Genomic DNA, 25903 nt, shown 5'->3' on the forward strand with positions numbered 1-25903 from the left:
TTTTTGTGGGTGGGGTTAGGGAGGTGGGTGGGGTTAGGGAGGTGGGTGGGTTTCTTGGGGAGGGACGTGGGTGGGTTTCTTGGGGAGGGACGTGGGTGGGTTTCTTGGGGAGGGACGTGGGTGGGTTATGTAAATATTGTAAAAAAAAATCTGTTTTTGTCTGAAAATGTATTTCTTATTGTCACATATGTTTTACAAATGTTATGTCATTTTATTTTGTACATATGTGTTTTGATTTATGTTTTCTATGTATTTTATCTGTGAAACTTTTAAATAAAAGAATTCAAAAAAAAATCTGCTGTGCGAGTCTTGGTTGAGAGGTGCCCGGGGTACCCAAGGGTCGGCCTTGGGGGGAGCGTCCCTTTTCGGAGGGCCCCCCCCTTGCTGCTATTGGCCTACGGCTTAGTCCCCGGGCAACGAGAGGCGATCGCCCTTCTAAAGGCGGATTTCTTTGGACGGTTGTCGGAACTGTGGGGGTTTCCCCTTGTGGGACCCCCCGCAGTGAAACGGTCGGATCCAGAGACTTTTCAAGATGGCGGCTGGAGCGATTCGGGATTCGCTACGGTTCCTTGTGAGACCGGGATTCGGAAACGAGGTGACGCTGAGGACGGTGGTTGTGGATCTTTTGATGGGCCTCCTGGACCTTAGGGTAAGAGATATATTATGTCTACAGGATTTTCCTAATCAGAGGCTATATGATGTGACCTTCTATTTACCCGAGGTATGTTGGAATATATACGAAAAGTTTAAGACAGTGGAAGATAGTGAAATTGGAAGAAAATTTGCCGTGCAACCCCTTTTCATGCAGGAGGAAAAGGTAATTACTGTGCATTTGTACAACCCTTTTGCAGACATTAATTTAGTTAAAGCCTTTTTGAGTAATTACTGTGACACTTTGAGGGGTGGAGAGAAAGTGATGAATAACTTTCAAATCTGGTCAGGAAAATATCGCTTTGTTGCAACGTTTAAAACGGACCCCAGTTGTGTGGGTGGGGTTAAAAGACCCCCTGCGGTTTTTACCATCGGTGGAGAGAGGGGTTTTTTGTTTTATCCTGGACAACCCAGATACTGCAGAAAATGCATGCGATATGGTCATGTCAGTGGGGATTGTGATCAAGGGCTTAAATGCCGTTTTTGTGGCAAAGGAGGACATGTTGCTAAGGATTGCAAGGAAGGGAGAGTATGTGATATCTGTAAAAAAGCTGGACATGTGGCTAAAAACTGTGAAATGTATAAGGCTGCAAAAAAGGAGCATTTGTCTACCGTTTTGACTGGAGGGAAGGAGAAGAGAGATAGCTGGCAGCAGAGGCCATGGAAGGAGGGTGCGGAAGGTGGGACTAGGGGAGAGTCTGCGGATGCAGGCTCTTCTACTGTTCCCCCTGAGTACCCGGCCAATGAAGCTGCGCCCAGTGAGCAGGCAGGTGATGTGGCAGGAACAGGCGACACAACCACGGCTACTGAGAATGAGGTGGCGGATGGTGGTGTCAGTTCTGATGCCGTTGATGCCATGCCGGGCGAAGGTGTTGCTGATGGAGCTCCACGCCCTTCGGAGAAAGTGGAAGAGCAGGAGGAGGGGAGGAAAGAAGGTCAGGAGGATGATGTCCCGTCGGGGGAAGAAGGAGAGGATCTGAGAATGGATACATCCATTGTGTCGGGGTTGAACCTTTCACCACTCTTGGGGGACTTGTCGGATAGCGATACAGACTCAGAGGAGGAGGGCATGCAAAGTGACAGTAGTATTGAGTGTGGACAAAGGGTGGATGATTCTTTGGCCTCACCAGACTTGCCTGATACCATGACCAGCAAAAGGTCCAGGCTGGATTTGCCTGGGACTGGTGGGGTGGAGGAGGGTGGCGCTATTGCAGGAAATTGGGATTCAGAGGAATCCGCCAGCTCTCCGGTTCCCCGGAGGAGACATAAGAGCCAATCTGAGAAGAAGGAGGTAGAAGACGAGATGGACTTTTGAGACTTTGTAATGGCTGTGTTTTTTCTTTTTCTTTTGATGGCTCTTTCAGTAGGGTCTATTAATGTCCGAAGTATTGCTACAAAAGTGAGGAGGGTGGCGGTTTTTGAGGAAATCAGTAAATGCAATGTGGATATCTTATATTTACCGGAGTGTGGCATGATGAGTGATCCTGCGACTGATTGGTCATGGGGTCCTTCTGTGTGGGCATATGCGTGCGAGACTAGAAGTGAGGGGGTTGGAGTGGTGGTTAAAAATCCCAATATAAAAATCGTGTCTCATGAAGTGGTGGTTCCTGGAAGATCGCAGGTGGTGGTGTTGGATGTTTTTGGGCAGCATGTGAGATTGATAAATTGTTATGCTCCTGCGGAGAAAAAAAGCAAGAGTTAGTTTTTTAAAGAACTTAAAATTGTACTTACCTGGGAGGGTTCCAACTATATTGATGGGGGACTTTAACTGCATCAGAAGAAATGGAGATCGGCAGGGGAGTGGTGGAGATGGCGGGATGGATATTTCATCTAAAATTTTGAATGATATAGTAGATGACTTTAAGTTACATGACGTAGCTATGGAGGTGGAGGGAAGAAACACGACCTTTACTTACCTGTCTGACAGAGGGACTGTAAGGTCTCGCATTGACTTTATTTTCTTATCACAGTTTTTGGAGGGGGAGACATATAAGGTTGCTCCGGTGTTATTTTCTGACCATTCTTTGATTTCTTGTTCTTTTAAGTTAAATGTAGGAGTGGAGGTAGGTAGGGGTACGTGGAAAATGAATACGTTATTGTTGAACGATGAGGAGATTTCTGAGCGTTTCGTTCTTTTCTTTCAATCCTTGGAAAGGAAGAGAAATGATTTTAAGGACCTGTTGTTATGGTGGGATTGGTCTAAAGGTCAAGTGGCTTCCTTTTATAAAAGGGCCGGTGCAAAGAGAGCTAGTGAAAGAAGGGAGGTAGAGAGGCTTTTACTACAGAGAATGCTCTTTTTATATCAATGCAAAAGATGGGGGATGGAAGTGGAAGAAGAGTTAAAGGAGGTGCAGGAGGAAAGGAGGAAGATGTTAAAGGAAAAAGGAAAAGGAATCATATTTAGAGCGAAAGTCCAGGTGATGGAAGAGGATGAAAAATGCTCACGTTTTTTTTCTTTAAGAAGGCCTTTAGTCCAAAGAAGTTGATGAAGACGATGAAGAACGGACAAGAAGAGGTGGAAGGAAGAAAGATGAGAGATGGTATAAGGAGTTTCTACGCAGACCTGTACGGAGGTGAAAATGTTGCTGAAATGAGGCAAGTGGAAGAATATTGTGAAGTGTTGTCAGACATACTGAAGGAAGAAGAAGGTATCGGTTTGACGGAAGACGTGGGAGAACTGGAGCTAGAAAAGACCTTAAAGAGCATGGCCAAGAACAAAACTCCAGGAGGAGATGGAATTCCAGTGGAATTTTATTTGAAATTCTGGTCAATTATCAAGCCACATTTGTTGGATGTGATAAGGTGCTGTATGGAAGAGAAGAGGTTGACGCCCTCAATGGAGGAGGGGGTTATAGTTCTACTATACAAGAAAGGGGATGAGAAGGATATAAGGAACTGGTGCCCAATCACACTACTTAATGTGGACTATAAGGTTTTTGCTAAAATTTTAGCAGATAGGATGAAAGAGGTGGTGGGTGGTGTTATTGGAAGTTGGCAGGTGTGTGCTATCCCAGGGAGGAGAATCGCTGATAATTTGGTGCTTCTCAGAGGCCTGGCCTTTTACGCGCAGAATAATAATCTATCGTTAGCAGTTGCAGGAGTCGACTTGGAAAAAGCGTATGATAGAGTGTCCCATCAATTTATGTTCTGTGTGTTGGGAAAGCTGGGTTTCCCTGATAGCTTTATAGAAATGGTGAGATGTTTGTATGGTGGAGTTAGTAGTAAAGTCTTGGTTAATGACTTTTTAGGCGAATCTTTTGAAGTAAAATCTGGAGTGAGGCAGGGGTGCCCTCTGTCTCCTCTTTTATTTATATGCATCATGGAACCCTTATTACAACACGTGCAGGGAGACAAGGCTTTTGAAGGTTTTTTTATTCCAGGTGGGAAGGGCGAGAGGCTGAAGTCTTTATGTTACATGGACGATGCGGTTTTTCTATGTAAGTCACAAAGAGATCTGGCGAGAGTAGAATTACAACTGCAGCTATTCGGAAGCATGGCTGGAATGAGAGTCAACTGGGATTAAAGTGCGTTCTGTATGCTCAGTGGACTGCGTGAATTTTCAGCACCTAAAATAAAAAGAGTTGATAGTATTGAAGTGTTGAGAATTCATTTTGAGCGGAACCTGCAGAATCAAGCCAATGCTGTAAAGTGTTTTGAGAAGGTGTCCAAAAAACTGTAAATGTGGAAATTACGAAGATTGACTTTGACGGGGAAGACGTTGATTGCTAAGGCAGTTTGTCTTCCTCTGTTGCTGTATTTTGGCATAATTTTTCCGTTTAACAAAAGATGGATCCAGAATTTTTCTAGAGTTTTGTTTCTCTTTTTTTGGGGGTCCAAAATGGAGAGGGTGGCGAGAGTCGCTGTAATGAAGGAGGAGAGGTTGGGAGGGCAAAACTTTCCCAACGTGGAAATTTTTTTAGGGATGCACACCTGGTTGCTATATCATAAAGTTTTTATGGGAGGGGGAAGGGCAATGTGTTTTATGAGATACTTGATGGGATGGTTTGTTTTGAGTTGGGGGTGGGGAGTCCGGGACCTGACAAGACCTGTGGCTTTAGTACCACCTCCTTATTATGTTAAACTAAAGAAGTGGCATGACGAACAGGGTTTAAATGATTTGGGTGAAGGTGCTACGAACAAGGGCCTTCTGGTTAAATGGTTAAAAAAGGATGAAGTAATTACAAATATTGCTGATTTAAAGACCAAACAGTCGGAAGTGTGCTGAAAAAATTTAAAGATGGAAGGGGTGACAAATAGGCAAAAAGAAATTGTTTGGATGTCGTTTCATTAGTGTCTGATGACAATGGTGTTCTTAAAAGCCAGAGATTTGGTGAGGAGCGAAAGATGCGTGAGGGAAGGTTGTGGCGGTATGGAGACTGTACGACATGTTTTTTTTGAATGCACCTTTGTGAAAACAGTGTGGGGCAGGTTGGTGGGACTTGTCAGAACTGTTTTGGGAATTGGAACTATTACACCTGAGTTATGCTTATATGGATTGGTGGATGGTGGCTCTGAGGTGAAGAGGAGGGGATGGATCTTGTCTGCAATTGTGAAGGAGGTGGTTTGGGAGGCAAGAAGTGGGTGTAAGAAAGGAAGCTTTTTGGTGTCTGAAGAAGAATGTAAAGAGTGGGTGATGAGTAAGCTTTTTACTGTGCTATTGTATGATAGGAAGGTGATGGGTTTGGAGGAGGCCAATAGTTTTTGGAATTTTGGAAGGTGGAGGCTGTAATAAGGTGGTGGGAGGTGCTGGGAAATGTTTTTTTTACTTTTTGGAATATTATGTTTTTAATGTGTTAAATTTTGTTTTAAGAAAATACTTACCTGTATGATGATCGAAGCGTAGTACTGGAAGGAATCTTTTTTGGTTCTTGTTGACTGAAGTATGATACGCTGGATCTGAAGGAAGAAAAAGAAAAAAAAAAATCTGTTCTTATCAGTTTAATATCTGATACGTCCCCTATCTGGGGACCATATATTAAATGGATTTTTATAACAGGGAGATGGAAGAAGAGCTTGCTCTGTCCACTCCTGTCCACTCCACGCATCGACCTGGTATTGCAGTACCTCCAGGATCGGTGCACCCCTCTCTTATGCAGTTTCCAAAAACAGAATGAATTCAAACAGCAAATTCTCCTCCATCCTCCTCATCCTTTTGCTTGCTTGCTCACTCACTTGCAATGTTACTTTTGCTGCTCACAAGCTGTCTGTCTGTATGTTGTTCATTTTTGCAATAAACTTGTGTTGAACCCCTGTGTGTACTGGTGTTTTTTGCTTCGTGTCAGTTCTTGGCCTTTCTTTCTCCCTTCCTCCTTCCTTGCTCGCTCAATATTCTTTTGCTCAGGAAGAAGCAGGTGAAGTGGCAGTAGTTGCAAGAAGCCAAACCTAGGAAGTCAGCAAGTAGACACATTTCGACTAGGCAGCTAGCTCAAGTATGAATGAACTTTCTAGGCCAGGCCCAAAATGAGGCCTTTTTTTCCTAGCCATGTCCAGCCAGCTCAGCCATTGCAATAGGCCTGACTTCGCTCCATTCCTGTCCCTTCGTACTACCAGCTTGTTGAAAAGCAGTCCCTGCCTGAGTATTCATTCAGCAGCCTGTGTCTCCCTCTAGTGGGTCCCAGCCTTTTCGGCTTTCGTCCACGTGTCCCAGGAGGCGGTCTCATGCAAATGCTTTTCCCTGGTAGAGCAGCAACGAGAAGCAACTTGGATGAGTGCAATTGTTGCTGCTGCTGGCTGGCTGGCTGGCTGCCTGCTGGTCATTGCCAGGGTCAGCAGGTGCTCGCAAAGGTGTTGGACAGGTGTTAGAAATTGTGGATTGCTATCTAGGTCATCAGGAGGGGATTAGGCTGCTTGGCCAGGCCAGGTGTGAAAAGTTGCTAATCAGCGTCTCCGCCCGGTCTAGACGCGGGGGAAGGGCAGACAGGGGGCCAGGCCATCAGCAGCAGCTCTCAGTGAGCTCTGGCTTGCGGGCGTTGCGCCGCTCGCTCGGAAAAGAGAATAATTGGGTTATCGCTTCTCGGCCTTTTGGCTAAGATCAAGTGCAGTTTCTGCCTTGATTGTTGTCTTAAGGTAACGACCGGTGCCAGTCCCTCTCGGCCTTGGGGTGTTTCCTGCGGGTACACCCCATGCTGCTATTGGGGGGGACGCCACCGGGAGTGCACGAGAGTGATCGCCTTTCCCTACCATCCTTGAGTTGGCTGTGGGATTGGTGGGCGTAGGACATGGTGGGGCCGCCGAGCGCACCAAACACTTTGAGGCTGGTCGTGGCCGAGCCTAAGAGGAACGAGGTCGGTTTGTTCTTCATTCAGAAGCAGTTGATTGAAGACCTTTTCGGAATGCCAAGAGAATCGATTTTCTGCATGCAGTGTTTCCCTACTACTGGAATGTATGATGTTACTTTCTGGAAAAAGGAGGACCTGCAGACATGTATGCTCCGGAAGAATGAGAAGGAGGGCGACAAGGCGCTGGAAGGGATCACATTCCTGTGTAGTGAGTCGAAAGTGCGGATCCCCATCACTGTACATATGTACAATCCTTTTGTACAGGATGGGGAAATCGCTGCCTTTTTATTCAGGTACTGTGAGTCGGTTTCAGCAGGCGTGAAGCTGACAAATGTTCTAGGTACCTTCAACGGGCAGCGGAAATTTTGGGTAACCTTTAGGGTGGATTCGGAGGGTATAGGGGGCGTCCGGCACCCCCCGCAGTCTTTCTCCATTGGAAGGAACCGGGGCTACTTGTGGTACCCTGGCCAGCCCCTCTTCTGCAGGCAGTGTTTTTCGTTTGGGCGCACCAAGGACCAGTGCGAGGCAGGTCTAACATGCCGCAACTGCTTCAAGCAGGGTCACGGAGCCGGGCAGTGTCCGGAGAAGAAGAGCTGCCACATCTGCGGGAGTAGGACGCACCTTGCTAGGCAGTGCCCGAAGGTATCCAGGGAGTCTGAGCCCACTGCGGTTGTCGTGGCGGTAGAAGCGGTGGAGGCTCAGACGGGCAAGAAGGTGCTGTCCTACGCGGATGTGGCCAAGGCCGGTATTGCCCCGATTACCGTGGTGGACTCCGTGGAACAGACCGTGGAGCTGCCCGAGGAAGTGGTGGTGCGGGCTGAAGCCTGCCCACCTATGGAGGGTGAGCCAGGTCCCTCCCCTGTGGACGCTGTGGGGGAGGAGGGGGCCTCTCCTGTATCTGAGGAGAGTGTCCCTGGGCACCTCATGGCCGAGGGGGAGGCGGAGGGGAGCAGTGTAGGATCGGAGGAGGAAGGGATGGAGGTGGGAACTCCTTCCCTGAAGAGAAAGATGGAGGCTGCGGAGTCCTCCCAGGCCATAGGCTCCTTCCCGGATTCTCCTGACCCTGAAACATCTGAGGCGGTGATTGATTCCGATTCCTCGCAGGCACCATCATATGTGAGTACTGGTCAGGTGTCGGAGCTGCAGGAGGTAATGGGGTATGCCAGGGGGCCAAAGGAGAAGATGAAGAAGAAGGCGGGGGGGTGAGTTCTGGGTCAGGGGTAGGACCCAGAACTAGGGCCAAGGACAAACCCGGGAGAAAGAAGAAACCGTGACAGGAATGTGATCCCTTCTTGATTTTTTTATGCGCTTACAGGTGTCTTCCCTCAACTGCAGAGGGTTTGGGACTGCAGGTAGACGAGCAGCAATTTTTAAAATTTTATCTGGGTATGCTGCAGATATTATATGCGTGCAGGACTGTAACATGAGGGAAGAACCATACATCGCCAGATGGACCCCAGGAGAGTCGGTGTGGTCGTTGGGCCGGAGCAGGAGCAGTGGAGTGGGGGTGTTAATTAAAAATAATAAGATTAAGATTTTAAGGAAGGTGGAGGTGGAGGTGGGACGTTGTTTGTTGGTTTTTTTGGAATATGGGGGTGTTTGTTTTAAACTTTTTTGTGTGTATGCGCCTGTGGATAAAAAAGGGAGGTTGGATCTTTTTGAGAGAATGAAGTTTTTTTTGGGGGGGAGGGATCCTGTTATTGTGTTGGGGGATTTTAACTGTATTTTACGTGATGGGGATAGGTGTGGGGGTGTTGATAAGTCGGGGAAGGAGTTGGGTGAAATAATACGTTTATTTGGATTAAGGGATGTTGGTGAGGGTGGCGGGTTTTCTTATTTTAGTGATAGAGGGTCGGTGCAATCAAGGATTGATTTTTGTTTTATTTCAAAAAAAAAAATGCTGGATTCCTTCGCTATTCAGCGGGAGGCTTTCTCGGACCATGGTCGGATCGAGTGTGTTGTGAGTATGGATTCTGAGGTAACGTATGGTAAAGGTGTATGGAAGTTGAACGTGGAATTGTTGGAGGATGAAGGTGTGAAAAGAGAGTATGTTGAGTTGTTTGGGAAGCTTAAAAGGAGGAGGAATGATTTTCTGAGTGTGATTGAGTGGTGGGAGTGGGTGAAGGATAAGACTAAAAGGTTTTTTGTGAGGAAAGGGTGTGAGATTGCGAGGAAAGAGCGTGAGGCGTATGAATGGTGGTTGAAGAGGATGGAGTATTTGGAGGAACTGAGGGAAGGGGGGGAGAATGTGGGGTGTGAATTGGTGGAAGCAAGAGGAAAGTTGAGAGTTTTTTTGGAGCGAAAGGGGAGGGAGATTATATCGCAAGCTAGAATGGTGGTTAAGGAGAAGGATGAAAAATGTACGCGGTTTTTCTTTAAAAAGGTGTATGGTGGGAAAGTGGATTTGTCATGCGTGTTGGATGAGAGTGGACGGGTAGTAAGTGGGAGGGAGAGGGTGGGGGAGGAAATTTGGAAATTTTATTCCAATTTATATACTGAGAAGAGTAGGGATAAAAGGGCTGAGAAGGATGTGTTGGAGCAGGTGGAGATGAGGTTGGATATGGATGATAAAAGTATGTTGGGAGAGATTGTATGTAAAGGTAAAGTTGATGAATGTCTTGGAAGTATGAAGAAAGGTAAAACGCCTGGGAGTGACGGTTTGCCGGTTGAGTTCTATTGTGCATTTTGGGATGTGATTGGTGAGTATGTGTATGAGGTGGTGATGAAAGTTTTGGAAACGGGGAGGATACCTGAATCTATGTCAAAAAGTGTGATTGTGTTGTTATATAAAAAAGATGATAAGCGTGAGTTGAAAAATTGGAGACCTATTTCTTTGTTGAATGTGGATTATAAGGTGGTATCGAAAGTGTTGGCAATGGAGACTATAAGATGTAAAGGATTTCCTTATGTCTGTTGGTTGTTTGTAAGTTTCTTCTTTGTACCATGCAAGCCTTTTAATAAAAAATTAATATAAAAAAAAAAAAAAAAAAGAAAGTGTTGGCAAATAGGTTACGTGCGGTTGTGGAGAAGTTGGTGGGGGAGGAGCAAGTATGTGCAGTGCCTGGGAGGTCTATTGCTGAAAGTCTGGTGAGCTTGAGGGATGGGTTATGGTTTTGTAAGGAGAGGATGCAGGAAGTGGCAGTGTTAGCTGTGGATTTTGAGAAAGCGTATGATAGAGTGTCGCATGATTTTATGTTTAAGGTGTTGAGAAAAATGGGAATTCCTGAGGTAATGATTGGATGGATTAAGTGTTTGTATAAAGGTATGGTAAGTAAGGTTTTGGTGAATGGGTGGATGACGAATGATATAAGTATTAGGTCGGGAGTGAGACAGGGGTGTCCATTGTCACCCGTGTTGTTTATTTGCGTGATTGAGCCTTTGATGAGGATGCTGGCGAAAGATAAGTGTGTGAGAGGGGTGGAAGTGCCAGGGAGTGGTGGGAGGGTTTTGAAGGTGATTGGATATATGGATGATGTTACAGTGATTTGTAAAGATATGGCAGGGTTAAAAAGGGTGAAGTTGCTGATTGAGATTTTTTGTTTGGCAAGTGGCTTTTGTGTGAATATGGGGAAAAGTGAGTGTAAGTTGTTTGGTGTATGGAGGGGTATTGAACAGTGTGTTTGGAAGCTTTGTGTGGGGGGAGTGAAGATTTTGGGTGTCAAGTTTGATTCAGATTTGTATGGGAGAGAAAGTTGGCAGGATGTTTTAGTAAAAGTGAGAAAGAAAGTCGATTTTTGGTCTCTAAGGACTTTGTCATTGGAAGGGAAGGTATTGATTGTGAAGGCTGTGGTGATTCCGATTTTGTTATTTTTATATTGTGTGTTTCCAGCGCCGGACAGAGTGATGAAACAGATTGTGAGGGTGTGCTTCTCCTTTTTTTGGTCATCCAAAATGGAGAAATTGAAGAGGGAAAAAGTAATGAAAGGTGTGGAGAATGGTGGGAAAGGTATGGTGTGTATTGAGAAGTTCTTAGTGGTGAAATATGTTAGTATGTGTGTGAGGTTAAGTGAGAAGGAGAGTGTTGCAGGGTGTATGGCAAGATATGCAAGTGGGAGTGTGTTGCGCAAATATAGTTTGTGTGATGTTGATTTGAGGAGGCCTGTATGTTTTGTTGCGCCGTGGTTTTATGTGAGGGTTGAAAGATGTATGAGGAGGTATGGGTTGCAAGATGTGACGCGTGATAAATGGTGTGACAGTAAAAAAGTAATGCAGATATTGAAGGAGAGGGAGGAAATGTAAGGAATAGGTGGTCTGAGGGTTGTTGAATGTAAGAAAGTTTGGAAGAATGTGTGCTGTAAAGGTTTGGATAATAGGCAGAAGGATATTGCGTGGATGGGGGTGCATGGATGTTTGCCTACAAGGGAGTTTCAGAGGAGGAGGAGGTTTGTGGATAGTGAGGTGTGCCCGAGAGTGGGGTGTGGGGGGATTGAGAGGGTGGTACATGTGTTTTGGGAGTGTCGTTATGCAAAAAAGGTGTGGAAGAGGATGGAAAAGATGATTAAGGGATTGACTGGTGTGGATAATGTAACGTATGAGATGGTGTTGTATGGTTTGTGTGTTTTGGCTAAGAAGGAAGAGAGGTTGTTATGGATTGTGGTGAATTGTATTAAAGAGTGTTTGTGGGATGTTCGGAATATTTTAATTTTTCGGCAGGAAGTGGTTAAAGTGAAAGAGTGCGTGGCCATGGTCCGAGGGAAGATTTATAGTTATGCTTATTTTGATTGTAAAAAAATGGGTGAAAATAATGCTAGAGGTGAATGGAAACTTGGGGAGTGGAAGCATTGGTGTATATAGTGTAAATATTGGTCTTATGTTGTTGATGTTATTTTTGAATGATTAATCTCTTTTCTTTGTTTTTCAGGGTGAGTGCAGGTGGTGACAAAGGGAAAGTGTGGAGAAAGTGTATAGGAGTGTTTTTTGTTTGTGTAGGGATAGGGTGGAGGGTCAGTATATAGTAGGGATAGTTTAATGTTTGCTTTCACTAATGAAGGGTGGAAATGGGTTTTTATGTAAATAATTTTTGTTGCTATTTGTTTTTGGAATGTTTTGTTATTATCTTGTTATTATGGATTTATCTTGTTATCTTTATTATGTGTTTTTGGGTTTTTGTGGGTGGGTTTTTGTGGGTGGGTTTTGTGGGTGGGAAGGGGGTGGGTTATGTAAATATTTTAATTTTTTGTTGTGAAGATATATCTCTGAATTATTTTTGTACAAATGTTATTTTACTTTTTTGTACATATTGTTATTTGGATTTATGTTTTCTATGTATTTTATTTGTGAATTTTTAAATAAAAGAATAAAAAAAAAAATCTGTTCTTATCAGTTACCAGGAGGTGGCGCTTGCTTCCGTCCCTGTTCTACGGCGAGGTGGAGCAGGGTTGGCGGTTGCTATGCAAAGCCTGCTGGTGTAAAGGTGACCTGGAGCGGTTCGTAGCCGAAAGGGAAGCCTTCTGATGGGGATGGAGAACCACTGGTCGAAGCCAGGGGAGGGGACCCTGGCCTTTTGGCCTGGATTGTGGCAGCTTTAGCTCCGGTCAGTTTTTCGGGATTGGAACGCTTGTTCCCCCTTTCCCCTTGGGGGGGAGCGGCCAGTACGTCCTGGATGTAATTAGGTGGGAGTGATGGGAGTGAGGGTGGACCTGATGGTAAAGGGTCTCACTAAGCTCCTGGATCTCCATACCTTCCTGATTAGGGTGGGGGCTGTTATGGTCTGGGCTGGGGGGCCAGGGATGCTTTTGTTGGAAAGCCCATGGTGATGTGCCCCTGGAGTGGCAGTCCAGGGGTGCCTTCTTTCACTGTGCGTCAGCACTTTGATTTAGGCACCTAGGTCACGTCACCATAACACGCTTTTTTACACCTGCCTCTAGGGCCCGGCCTTTTGGCTAGGACCAGAGGAATTTTTGATTCCTGGCCGGAGGGCCGGCCATTGTATTGCACAATGGTCACTTTTCACTCTCCTCTTCACTATCCCTTCCTCACTTTTTATTTATTTTATTTGTGTGTGTTTGTCACTGTTTGTCACTTCACGTTTGATTAGTAGGGTGTCGGTCCTCAACCAATCCTGAACGTCTTGTGGGAGAGCGGACATAGGCCTTCTGGCTTGGTCCAATCTCCATGAGGGGGGGCCTACCTTCGGGGAAGCCCCCACAGTACCAAGTACCTAGGAGGTTCTGTTTCGGCAGTCCTCCCGGGGAAAGGAGGGCTTCCGGTTTCGTCCGGGGCCCACTTGTTGAGTCTGGTACCTCAGTCCCTGTCTGGAGCCTAACGCCCCGGGGGATCAGGGTATGGTCCTTCTTTTGGAGGACATCAGACACCCGTCTGCACTTTTTAGTGTGTCACTCTCTATGTGTGTGCACTTTTTTTATGCACCGGGTGGAAGTTTTTTGGGTGTGTTTGCACGCCATGGGCTTTTTCCAAAAAAAAAAATCTGCTGCATTTTGGTCCTGGTTGGAAGGTGCCTGGGGTACCCAAGGGTCGGCCTTGGGGGGAGCGTCCCTTTTCGGAGGCCCCCCCCCTTGCTGCTATTGGCCGGAGGATTAGTCCCCAGGCAACGAGAGGCGATCGCCCTTTAGAGGCAGTGCGTGCGTTTTTCTCCGGGGCTCCTTTTTGGGGAGCCCCTTGGCGGAGGAGAAGCGGGGTCCTTTTTTGGGATTCCAGGATGGCGGCTCGTGGGTTGCGAGACTCACTGAGATTTCAGACGAGAGTCGAGTATAGGACGAAGGTGAACCTGAAGGTCGTGGTGGAGGATCTTTTGAAGGAAGCTCTTGGCTTGAAGGTGAGCGATATTTATTGTCTTCAAGATTTTCAGCAACAAGGTCTGTATGATGTTACCTTTGTTTTGTCGGAGGTCTGCTGGTCTATCTTTGAACGTGCAAAAGAAATGAAGGAACATGATGTGGTGAAAATGTTTGAGATAACCCCGTTGTTCATGCAAGAAGAAAAAGTGATAACTGTTCATTTATACAACCCATTTGCTGACCCTGCTTTGATTCGAGCTTTTCTGAATGGTTATTGTTCTGAACTGAGAGGGGGTGAGAAGATCTGTAATCGTTTTGGGATTTGGTCTGGAAAATATCGCTTTGTGGGTCGCTTTAAAATTGACTCTAGTTGTGTGGGAGGAGTAAGGAGACCCCCTGCTGTCTTCACCGTTGCAGGAGAAAGGGGCTTTTTATTCTACCCTGGACAGCCTAAATACTGTCGTAAATGTTTTACGTATGGGCATGTTAATACTGAATGTAATGATGGACAGAAATGTCGTTTTTGTGGCAAGAGTGGACATGTGGCTAGAGAGTGTAAAGAACAGAAGGTTTGTGATATCTGTAAAAAGGTCGGACATATGGCTAGACAATGCGAGGAGTACCAGTTTTACAAGACCAGGTGGGCAGATATGATGGCTTCAGGAAGACGGATGTATTCGGATTTTGGTGAACGCTCTAGACCACGGGCTGCGGATGGTGGGGAGACAGCTAGAAGGGGACCCGCGGAACAGCCTGATGCGGCCTCGACTAGTCCTCCGCCAGAGCAGGAGGTTAGTGAAACTGTGCCAAGAGATGTAAGTGGTGTTGAGGGTGGCGCGGAGGAAACCAGTGGTGATCCTGTGAATGAAGCATCAGCTGGGAGTACATGCAGGTCACCCAATGATACAGAGACGGGTCAAAGAGTAACTCCGGAGGAAAGTAGAGATGCTTCGTGCAACCCGGAAGAGGAAGAGCAGATGGAGACTGGAGGTGGAGCGGATCAGGAAATACCAGGAAGTGGGGAAAATGATGCGGCAGATCTGAACATTGGGTCTTTCCCCAGCCCCGCCTCTGGTGCAAGATCGTCACTTATTGGTGACTTATCATCAAGTGAATCAGAGGAGGAGGGGGAAGGGGAGGAAGAGATGGAAGAAAGTGACGGTAGTTTGGAATGTGGCCAGCACCCTGCTAGTGGGGCCGAGGACAGAGACAGCTTCTCATCCGGCAAGAGAGCCCGGCTAGAGAAGGCTGGTGAAGGAGAAGGGCTTTTAGTAGAAGAGGCTGAAGGGGTGGAAGGGTCTGTAGAATCCCCTACTCCTAGAAGAAGATGCAGAAGTTTGGAGAAGAATGGAGTGTAAACTTTATTATGTCAGTATGGCGGTACATTTAATTCTTACTCTACTGATGGCTCTGATTATTAGTTCGATGAATGTGAGGAGTGTAAAATCAAGATGGCGGAGAGCTGCAGTATTAAAAGAATTGGGTGATGTGGAGGCAGATATTTTTTGCTTGCAAGAGTGTGGGGTGGATAGATGGCCAGGGGCGGAGGAGTGGAAGTATGGACCTACTGTATGGTCGCCTGCATGTGAGTCCCGGAGTGAAGGGGTGGGAATTCTAGTTAAAAATAGGAATATAAAAATTCTATCCCACGAGGTTGTGATTCCAGGGAGAGTGTTGGTGGTGGTGGTGGATTATCTGGATACTATAATGAGAATTGTGAATTGTTATGCCCCAGCTGAGCGCAAAGATAGAAAAGAATTTTTCGAGATATTGAGACTATTTTTACCCGGGAGGATGGCTACCATTTGGGCTGGTGATTTTAATTGTGTAAGGAAGATAACTGAAAGAAGGTGTGGGGCAGGAGGGAGGTGTGGATTCTACATCTAAACTTTTGAATGAACTTTTGAAGGCTGGGACCCACTAGAGGGAGACACAGGCTGCTGAATGAATACTCAGGCAGTAACTGCTGTTCAGCAAGCTGGTTGTACGAAGGGACAAGAATGGAGCAAGGTCAGGCCTATTGCAATGGCTGAGCTGGCTGGACATGGCTAGGAAAAAAAGGCCTCATTTTGGGCCTGGCCTAGAAAGTTCAGTCATACTCGAGCTAGCTACCTAGTCGGAATGTGTCTACTTGCTGACTTCCTAGGTTTGGCTTCTTGCAACTACTGCCACTTCACCTGCTTCTTCCTGAGCAAAAGAATATTGAGCGAGCAAGGAAGGAGGAAGGGAGAAAGAAAGGCCAAGAACTGACACGAAGCAAAAAACACCAGTACACACAGGGGTTAAACGCAAGTTTATTGCAAAAATGAACAACATACAGACAGACAGCTTGTGAGCAGCAAAAGTAACATTGCAAGTGAGTGAGCAAGCAAGCAAAAGGATGAGGAGGATGGAGGAGAATTTGCTGTTTGAATTCATTCTGTTTTTGGAAACTGCATAAGAGAGGGGTGCACCGGTCCTGGAGGTACTGCAATACCAGGTCGATGCGTGGAGTGGACAGAGCAAGCTCTTCTTCCATCTCCCTGTTCTAAAAATCCATTTAATATATGGTCCCCAGATAGGGGACGTATCAGATATTAAACTGATAAGAACAGATTTTTGATTGAAAATGTATACTTTATTTTGCAAGAAAATATACAAAAAACAAAATACTTTTAACAGGGTACATTCCACACTGTACTGCGACGCAGCGCATAAAATACACTACATAACAATACAGTTCCAAACATACAAATAAATTACATTCATTCTGCGGTATGATGCCTGATGTGTTGTGCAGAGTAATAATACCCCGAAACATCACATCATGCATGACGCCGCATTACCCTGAAAGCATTACCAAAAACCATTACCAAATACATGTCAAGTCATACAGTCTTAGTCAAAGTCAAAATCAAAATGACCTTTCAATGAGCAACAGGTGTGATGCGGGGGGTTGGAGAAGGTGGGGAGGGGAGGGGAAAAAGAGTTCACAGGCCCGAAGCTTTATTGAACTGCCAAAAAGGGTACATAGTGGTGGGAGGGTGGGGGGGGAAGGGGAAATCTTCAGACCTCCTCTTCCTCCTTGTTGTCCATCAGGTGATAGTCTCTGAGCAGACTGTGGGTCAGTCTGCGGCAGTCCTGGATGGACATCCTCTCCCTCTGGGGGATGAGGCGCTTTCTGGCGCACCAAACAGTGTCCTTAAAACAACACAGCACCCGCCAGGCACTATCAATGTCCTCTTGTGAGTGAGTCCCACAAAAGAGTCCGTTTAACACACCAAAGTGTGTTATAGCAGTCTGTGGAACAAAGTCTTTGAGATCAGGTTCCAGAGCCCTCAACAGGCCCTGTGCAAAGGGACACTCCCAGAAAACATGCAGAGCAGTTTCCTCCTGGATGATGCAAAAGGGGCAGTGTCTGTATCTGCACAGGTTTCTGGCATGCATGAATGTCCTGAGTGGCAACCCCCCTTGGATTGCCATCCATGCCAGATCTTTGTGCCTGTTGGTAAGTCTCTTTGAAGAAACATTCCTCCAGACCACTTTACAAGTGGCTGAAGGGAGGCCTGGAACAGTCTCAACAATGTACGATGCTCTGATCAACTTGTGGATAGTTTTTGGCTTCCACAAGTCGGGCTTCACTCCATGTAGCCCCAGCTCCTTAATAAACTTGAAAGTGTCCAAGTAATACCAAGGAGTGTCCCAGTTGTAGGGGATGGAGCTGTCCCATTTGTCCCATCCAAGGGACCTCCAGAGAGGCAGGAGGAAGAAACGGGACATGGAGTTACCACCAGAGTCTACAGTTCTGTCCACCAAAGTTCTGCGGATGCAGTTACAGGCAAAGAAGACCCTCAGTAGGGTGGCGATGTCGGGCACGCCCTTACCGCCCTTGAGGGGTTCCTTGAACATAACCGCCCGCTTTACTCTGTCCATTTTGGAGCTCCAGATGAAGTGAAACACTGCCTTGGTGATGGCCTTGCAGGTGTTAACCCGGGGGGGGGGGGGGGCAGGCCTGGGCGAGGTACTGCAACACAGGGAGAATCTCGCTGCGGAGTACCAGTGTTTTACCTTCGATGGTGAGTTCTCGGAGGCTCCAAAGTCCAAACTTCTGTCGCATCTTTGCCAGTCTTTCTTCAACAGGACTTCAGGGCTGCGCCCTCTGCTCCAAACCAGACCCCAAGGATTTTGATGAAGTCTGCTTTGACGCTGAAGGGCATGGGTGCAGAAGAAGGCAGAAACCACTTTCCGAAGAGCATGACTTCCGACTTCCCGCAGTTGACCTTTGCCCCTGAAGCTTGGCCGAAGTCCTCACACGTCTGGGCGAGTGTGTCGATGGAGCGCCGGTCGGCACAGAACACCGTCACATCATCCATGTAGAGCGAGCACTTGACCTCCCGTCTGTCCGGTCCTGGTGCGGTGATCCCTCTGATCTCTGGGTTCCGTCTGATGCTTCGGGCGAAGAGCTCTATACAACAGACAAAAAGCAGAGGTGAGAGAGGGCAGCCTTGTCTGACCCCAGACAACACTGGAAAGGGGTCAGTTTTCCACCGTTCACCAACACCACACTACAAATTTCATTGTACATTACATTTACATATGAACAGAACATTTCCCCAAGACCAAACCTGCGCAGAGCGCTGCACATAAACTCATGGGAGACACGGTCAAAGGCCTTCTCCTGGTCAAGACTGACCAGGGCTGCGTGCACATGGCGGCCATGAATGTACTGGACCGTGTCCCGGACAAACGCAAGGCTGTCCGCAATCCTGCGACCAGGAATGCCACAAGTCTGATCCGGGTGGATGATCTGTCCGATGACAGATTTCAGCCTGTTGGCCAGAACCTTGGCGAGGATTTTGTAGTCCACGTTCAGAAGAGAGATCGGACGCCAGTTTTTCAGGTCCGATCTCTCCCCCTTGCGCTTATACAAAATCGTGATCATCCCCTCCCTTAGGGTCGGAGGCATTCTGCCCTCCACCACCATCTCCTCGTACAGCTCGAGCAGGTCCGGGCCTACGAGATCCCACAGCGTTACATAAAGTTCAACTGGGAGACCATCGCAGCCCGGGGTCCTGCCTTGCCTAAAGGATTTAGCGGCAGAGTGCAGCTCCTCCAACACCAAGGGGGCGTTGACGTCCGACGAACCTGCAGGATCAATTTGGTTAGAGATACCTGACAGGAACCTGTCGGCTGCCTGTGAATCTGTTGTTTTCGGGGAGTAGAGGTTGGTGTAGTAGTCGCTGACCACTTGCATCACAGCCTCCTTTCCCTTCTCCCTTCTGGAGTGTTCCGGTCTCGTCACGCAGCTCAGACAAGGGTGTGTGTCCTGAGTGGAGTTTCCTGAAAAAGAAAGAATTACACTTCTCACCTTTCTCAAGGTTGTCCACCTTGGCACGGAAGACAATGTGCCTGGATTCTTCCTCAAAGTGCCCTTTCAGGCTCTTCTTGGTGTCCTCCAGGTCATAGTTACATAGTTACATAGTTAGTCAGGTTGAAAAAAGACACAAGTCCATCCAGTTCAACCATAAAAACAAATAAATAAAGTAAAAAATAATCGTACAATCCAGATACCCAATTTTATGCCCACAATTGATCCAGAGGAAGGCGAAAAACAGCAGGGGAAAAAAATTCCTTCCTGATCCCCCAATAGGCGATCGGATTTTCCCTGGATCAACTTTACCTATGTTAGTACCTAGTTATATTATGTACCATCAGGAAAGTATCCAAGCCTTTCTTAAAGCAGTCTACTGAACTGGCCAGAACCACCTCTGGCGGGAGTCTATTCCACATTTTCACAGCTCTAACTGTGAAGAAACCTTTCCGTACTTGAAGATGAAATCTCTTTTCCTCTAGACGTAAAGAGTGCCCCCGTGTCCTCTGGGTTGACCGTACAGAGAACAACTCAACACCAAGTTCACTATATGGACCCCTAATGTATTTGAACATGTTGATCATATCCCCCCTTAATCTCCTCTTCTCAAGAGTGAATAAATTTAGTTCCTCTAATCTCTCCTCATAGCTGAGTTCCTCCATGCCTCTTATCAGTTTGGTTGCCCTTCTCTGCACTTTCTCCAGTTCCCCGATATCCTTTTTGAGAACTGGTGCCCAAAACTGAACGGCATATTCCAGGTGAGGTCTTACTCTGGAGTCCATACCTCTCTTAATACAAGAAAGGACTTTGCTCGCTTTGCAAACAGCAGCTTGGCATTGCATGTTGTTATTGAGCTTATGGTCTACCAAAACCCCCAGATCCTTCTCCACTATGGATTCCCCCAGTTGTACTCCCCCTAGCATGTATGATGCATGCATATTCTTAGGCCCCAAGTGCATAACTTTACATTTATCAACATTAAACCTCATCTGCCACATAGTCGCCCAATTAGACAGTGTATTGAGGTCGGCTTGTAAATTGGAGACATCCTGTAAAGACGTTATTCCACTGCATATCTTGGTGTCATCTGCAAAGACAGAAATATTACTTTTGATCCCAGACCCAATATCATTTATAAAGATGTTAAAAAGTAAGGGTCCCAGCACTGAACCTTGGGGTACACCACTGATAACCTTAGACCATTCAGAGTAAGAGTCATTAACCACTACTCTCTGAATTCTGTCTTCTAGCCAATTTTCTATCCATTTACAAACTGATATTTCCAAACCTGTAGACTTTACCTTACACATGAGCCGTGTGTGGGGAACTGTATCGAATGCTTTTGCAAAATCCAAGTATACCACGTCCACCGCCACCCCTCTGTCCAAGGTTTTACTTACCTCCTGCCTAACGTCCCAGCCACAGTGGTGAAGGTCCTGCAGGGACTGCAACTGACGTTGCAGTCTCCTGAGTTCCTTCTTCCTGGCACACACTTGCTGTCGTCCCCTTGCCTGAAAGAAGCTGCGCAGCTTGACCTTCACAAACTCCCACCAGTCACTTACCCTTCCGAAGAATCGCTTTTCCTCCTTCCAGGTGGCATAGGCCTCCCGGAGTTCCCCCATCAGTTCCTCATTTTCCAGCAGGGTACTATTCAGCTTCCAGGAGCCTGGTCCGCGGGCAAAGCCCTCGCCCAGGTCACCCCCCGAAAGTGAATAGCCCTGTGGTCAGAGAAAAAGCAGGGGATCATGGAGAAATCGCGATGCTTGACTGCTCTTGAAGTGAGCACGAAGTCGATCCTGGAACGCACTGATCCATCGGGACGGCACCATGAGTAGTTCACGGTACCTCTCCCTATGGATCCCACGGCGTCCTGCAGGGAAGCCTCCGAGATCATCTCCTCGAGCAGCCTGGATGTAGCATCAAGTTTTGCGTACATGCTGGAGCTGCGCCCATCCTCCTCTATCGGACAGTTGAAATCACCACCGATTACTACTGCCCTGGTGGTGACGAGTTGGGTCCGCAGGGTCTGGAAAAGTTCCAGACGCTCATTCTTATCTGGGGGGGCGTACACGTTGATGAGCCTAATTGGCTCTCCCACCCACGAGCCGTCTATGACCAGAAGACGGCCACAGACTAGCTTATGGATGGAGTCAACCGCGAAGCGCCCACCCCTGACAAGAATGGCTACACCTGCAGACTTACAATCGCCACCCCCGGACCAGTAGGAGGGACCGAGGGTCCACTGGGAGGTCAGATGGGTGTACCTCCTCAGAGGAGGGAGTGCGCACTCCTGGAGCATGTAGACATCACTCTGCTGAGTGGCTAGGAATGTCAGTGCCGCTTGCCTTCTAGATGTATCCTTGATACTCCTCACATTAATGGAAAAGATTGAGATCTCTGCCATAATGAAAAAGGGGTATGAGGTCTAGTCGGCAAGGGACCGAACTTACCTCCCCGGAGGGGGGTCTTCCGCTGCCTCTTCTGCTTGTCCTGTGTTCTCGGACAGGCCGAGCTCCTCCAGGACAGCATCCATCATTGTCTTGGTGATGACGACGTGGAGGTCGGAGGGGAGGTCAGGCTCAGGGACGGCCTTGACCTCCACCTCCCCCCCACGTCCTCATCTTCCTCCCCCGCTGACTCGAGGTCCTCCACTATTGGCTCTGGTCCCTCGCTTTTGCGATGGTCGCCAGTGGGCCTTTTAGTGGAGGAAGCGGGTTCCTCTGCTGTTGGACTCCTAGGCTTCCGTTTCCGGCTTCCTGAGAGTCCACTGGTGGGGGTGGAGGGGAGGGTGGGGAAGTCCTCCAGGGAGGACAGGTCCGGGGTGGGTGAGGGGAGGGTGGGGGGGTCTCCTCCAGCACAGAGGAGGTGGGTGGGGGTGTGCTGTAGGCAGGGGCTGGGGCAGGGGTCTGGGCTGGGGCCTGGACAGGGGTGGGGGTAGGGGTGGGGGTGGACTTACCAGTCTTCGTCCGTGGTTCTTTTTCCAGCTGCTTCTTCCCGGTGCTGGAGAATGGTTTGCCCTGGATCAGGACGCCAGCATAGGACCGGGACCGCTGGGGGCAGTGTTTAAACACGTGCTCAGCCGCTCCGCAGAGGTTGCAGGCTTTGGACCTCGGACAATCCTTGGTCTCGTGGCCTGCAACCCTACAGAACCTGCAAGCAGGTTCTTTGCAGTCCTTCTCCATGTGTCCGGTGTTGCTACACCTGTTGCAGGTGAAGGGTATACCGGGGTAGAAAAGGATGCCTGCGGAGTTGCCCAGGGAGAAGCACGGCTGCAGGTGCAGGATGTCCCCCGAAGGGTCCTTCCTGAACTTGCAGAGTACTGACCACTTACCTATCCAGAAGCCGTTGGCATCGAGGATTCGGACGGGGTCCTTCACCACGGTGCAGAACCTCTGGAGGTAAGTGGCTATATCCTTTCCTGAGGTATGGGGGTTCCTCATGGCCACCGTCACCCACTTCTCGTCCCGTGTTATGGGGCAGTTCGCAGCGAACTTACGGAAGGGGGATTCAGGACCACTCGCCTTGACCATATCCCAGTATCTTCTGCAGGCCTGGAAAGACACAAAAGTTATAAAAAATATACCTCTTGTGAAGGCCTGCACCGAAAGCGTTTCCGCTTTGCTGAACCCCTGCTCCAGGATCATCTTCTTGCCGAAGATCTCCGGGGTCATGTCGGGGACCCTTCCGTCCACCTCCTTCAGTTGCAGCACGACCGTCTGCTTCATCCAGGACTCCAAGGTAGGGAGCCCGTCTGCAGGGGGGGAAGGCTTGGCTGGTCCCGGCTGGCTGGTGCTGGCCGGGGTGGAGGTGGAGGCAGCAACATCCTCGGGGACCTCGGTGGAAGTGGCTGGAGCGGGGTTCTTCTTGCTTCTGCTGGTCTTTCTCTCGCTCTTCCCCATCGTCTTGGAGAGGGAAGTCGCTTCAGGTGTTCTTTCGGCGGCTTCCTTCTGGATTCCTCGACGTCTTCGCTCTGAAGCCTTTAGAAAGGCTCTTGCATCTACTGCCCGGAGGTAGTAATGCGGAGGAGGGGGGGAGGAGGGAAGACCGCAATCTCGTTCCTTGTGGGGGCTAAGCCTCTGGCCCAATAGCAGCAAGTAGGTGAAGCTGAATTTAATCAACGATCCTACAAGGCCAAGCAGGAGGGTACCCCACAAGGACCTAATGGCTTGGATAGATACAAGTGGTTCTCAACGTCCTAGCTGTGAAGCAGAGACACCCCTAAGGGCTATAGTCGATTTTTTTTTTTTTTTTTTTTACCAAACATCGGCTTAATTATGATTTTACTCAACGTCTAAGACAAACTTCAACGAAGAACTCCTTATGTTGAGTCCATATTTGCATCATTTGTTTGGCATTAAATATCTATTTCTTTTTTATTATTTATTTATTTTTATTATTATTCTTATTCTTCTTTAGATTATGTTATGTAAACAAATACCACTCCCTTATCTTCCACACATCATTCGCTCTCTCACCCATACACTTCACATCCCACAAAAAATATACATACATCTTAGATAGCAACATTCTTACACAATCCTCAACACTTATCAACTCTCTTTTACATACCAACACACATCTACTTTCCCACAAAACTTCCTTACCAGAACTAATAATTCTCCACTAAAACCATACATCACTCTTTCAAACCCCAAACGTGTCATTCCAGTCACTACCTTCAAAATTCCACCCACTCTCTTCCAAAATTCCCGTGCAAAATTACAATTCCACATAAGGTGCAATACACTTTCATCATTCCGCATGGAAATCTAGGACATCTTCCAGATCTTAGCAACCCTCTCCTATATTGGAAATACCTCACTGGCAAGCACTCATGCACTATTTGCCATCCTAAATCACTTTGGCTATTTGTTAATTTTTTATTTACCACCATATTCCAAATGCTCTTTGACACACTCTCACTATATCTTCCAACCGTCTCCACATACTGCTCACTCAAAATTCTCTTTATAACCATTTTTGAATTTTTCAACTCTTCTCCACTATACTCCTGTAAATTATAACGTTTAATAAACCTAAACATAATTTTATAATGACCACTTAAAGCATCTGAATAAGGCATATTCAGTCTACCAACCACCCACTTATACCTTCTCAAAATCTTACCACCACTATACCTTACCATACATCCAGTTAAAGTTTCATTCCCACTCATCCTCACTATCATCCCAACATATCTCACACACAAAAACAATCTCACATCAGGCATACCCCTTCCACCTTTTCCCACATCTTTACATAAAACCTCTCTTTTCACACGTTCCATTTTCGCCCCCCAAACAAACGTAAATAGCTCTCTTATAATCCTCCTTAGAATCAGCTCCCCAGGATAATAAACTAAAGCAGTATAAAGCAATAAAGGTAAAATAATAGCTTTAATAATCAAAATTTTCCCAGTAAAGGTTAATTTTCTGAATTTCCAGAAAGCCACTTTCCTCCTAACCTTCTCCAATATCTCCTCCCAAATTTTAACACCATTATTCCTCTGGTCAAAAACAACCCCCAAAATTTTAATCTGCTCATTAATCACATTCACTTTCAAACACTCACCCACACTCCAACTACCAAATCCACAACACACACTCTTATCCAAATTAATTTTAAACCCAGACGCAGAACAAAAACACTCAGCAACCAACACCGCTCTTTTCACCGATCTCACATCCTTACACACAACAACCACATCATCCATATAACTCAAAACCTTTGCTTCCCTCCCACCACTCCCCGGTACAGTAACTCCACGAATTATTTTTTCCTTACACAAACTCACCACTAACGGTTCTATACAACAAATAAATAATAAAGGTGACAATGGACATCCTTGACGAACTCCAGAATTGATGTTGATCTTCTCAGTTAAAGCCCCATTCACCAACACACGCGAAAAAAACATTCCTATACAACACTCTCACCATACACACAAATTCTCTCGGAAAATTCATTCGTTCTAACACCAAAAACATAAATTCATGACTCACCCTATCATACGCCTTCTCAAAATCAAATGACAATAACGCCACACCACTCTTCCTGTCCAACACATCACTCACAACATCTCTCACCAAAATCAAATTCTCCCACACACTCCGACCAGGCACAGCACACACTTGACTCTCACCAATCACACTTTTAACCACAGCTTTCAATCTCCACGCCAATAATTTTGCTATAATTTTATAATCGACATTAAGTAACGTGATAGGTCTATAATTTTTTATGTCAGTTGGATCCCCTTTTTTAAAAATCAACGTTACGACCCCATCCTTTTGTGATCCACTTAGCTCTCCACATTCAAACACGTAATTCACCATCTCACACAAATCCTCTTTCACACAATCCCAAAACTTTAAATAAAATTCCACACTCAGACCGTCACACCCAGGTGTTTTCCCTTTAGCCATACTTTTCACAATCATCTCCAACTCAGCACACGTCACTCTCTCAATTAAACCTCCATACATACTTTTTTCCACTTTACCATTCAAATTATCCAAAAAATCAAGATAAAAGGACGGATCAATTTGTTTTTCCGAAAAAAGTAACTGATAAAAATCAAAAACCTTATTCAAAATCCCATCCATTTCCTTACATCCATCTATCTCATTAATCACACTTTTCTTTTGCACACACTTTTTGAAAAAAAACCTCGTACACTTCTCATCCATCTCTAGTTCCTCAACTTTCGCTCTATAGATAATTTCTCTTCCTCTCATTTATCCATTTCTTTCTCTCTTCACACACTTTCTCCATAGCATCACTCACATTCACACCCATATCTTTCAGTTTAATCAGACACTGCCATCTTGTGTTCAAAAGAAAGTATTTTTTTCTCTGTTCATTTCTCCTCCTAATTCCCAATCTAA

At 46.7% G+C, this 25903-nt stretch overlaps 1 protein-coding gene and 2 pseudogenes across 1 annotated transcript; 1 reads left to right on the forward strand and 2 right to left on the reverse strand.

Annotated features, from left to right (window-relative positions):
• Positions 1 to 5505: 5505 nt before the first annotated feature.
• Positions 5506 to 5737, forward strand: LOC143990541 (U2 spliceosomal RNA; annotated as a pseudogene).
• Positions 5738 to 16108: 10371 nt separating this feature from the next.
• On the reverse strand, positions 16109 to 16280 carry LOC143990463 (U2 spliceosomal RNA; annotated as a pseudogene).
• Positions 16281 to 21667: 5387 nt separating this feature from the next.
• LOC143986770 (uncharacterized) lies at positions 21668 to 22915 on the reverse strand. Its single transcript, XM_077485175.1, has 2 exons — positions 21973 to 22915; positions 21668 to 21783 (listed from the first exon to the last, which is right to left on the reverse strand). The coding sequence occupies exons 1-2, from the start codon at positions 22913 to 22915 to the stop codon at positions 21668 to 21670; spliced, it is 1059 nt and encodes a 352-aa protein (XP_077341301.1).
• Between the last annotated feature and the right edge of the window lie 2988 nt (positions 22916 to 25903).

The sequence above is a fragment of the Lithobates pipiens genome, unplaced genomic scaffold (genome assembly GCF_037356315.1).
Source record: "Lithobates pipiens isolate NorthernLeopardFrog02 unplaced genomic scaffold, aLitPip1_a1.2 Scaffold_18, whole genome shotgun sequence".
In the NCBI taxonomy this organism is placed as follows: Eukaryota; Metazoa; Chordata; class Amphibia; order Anura; family Ranidae; genus Lithobates; species Lithobates pipiens.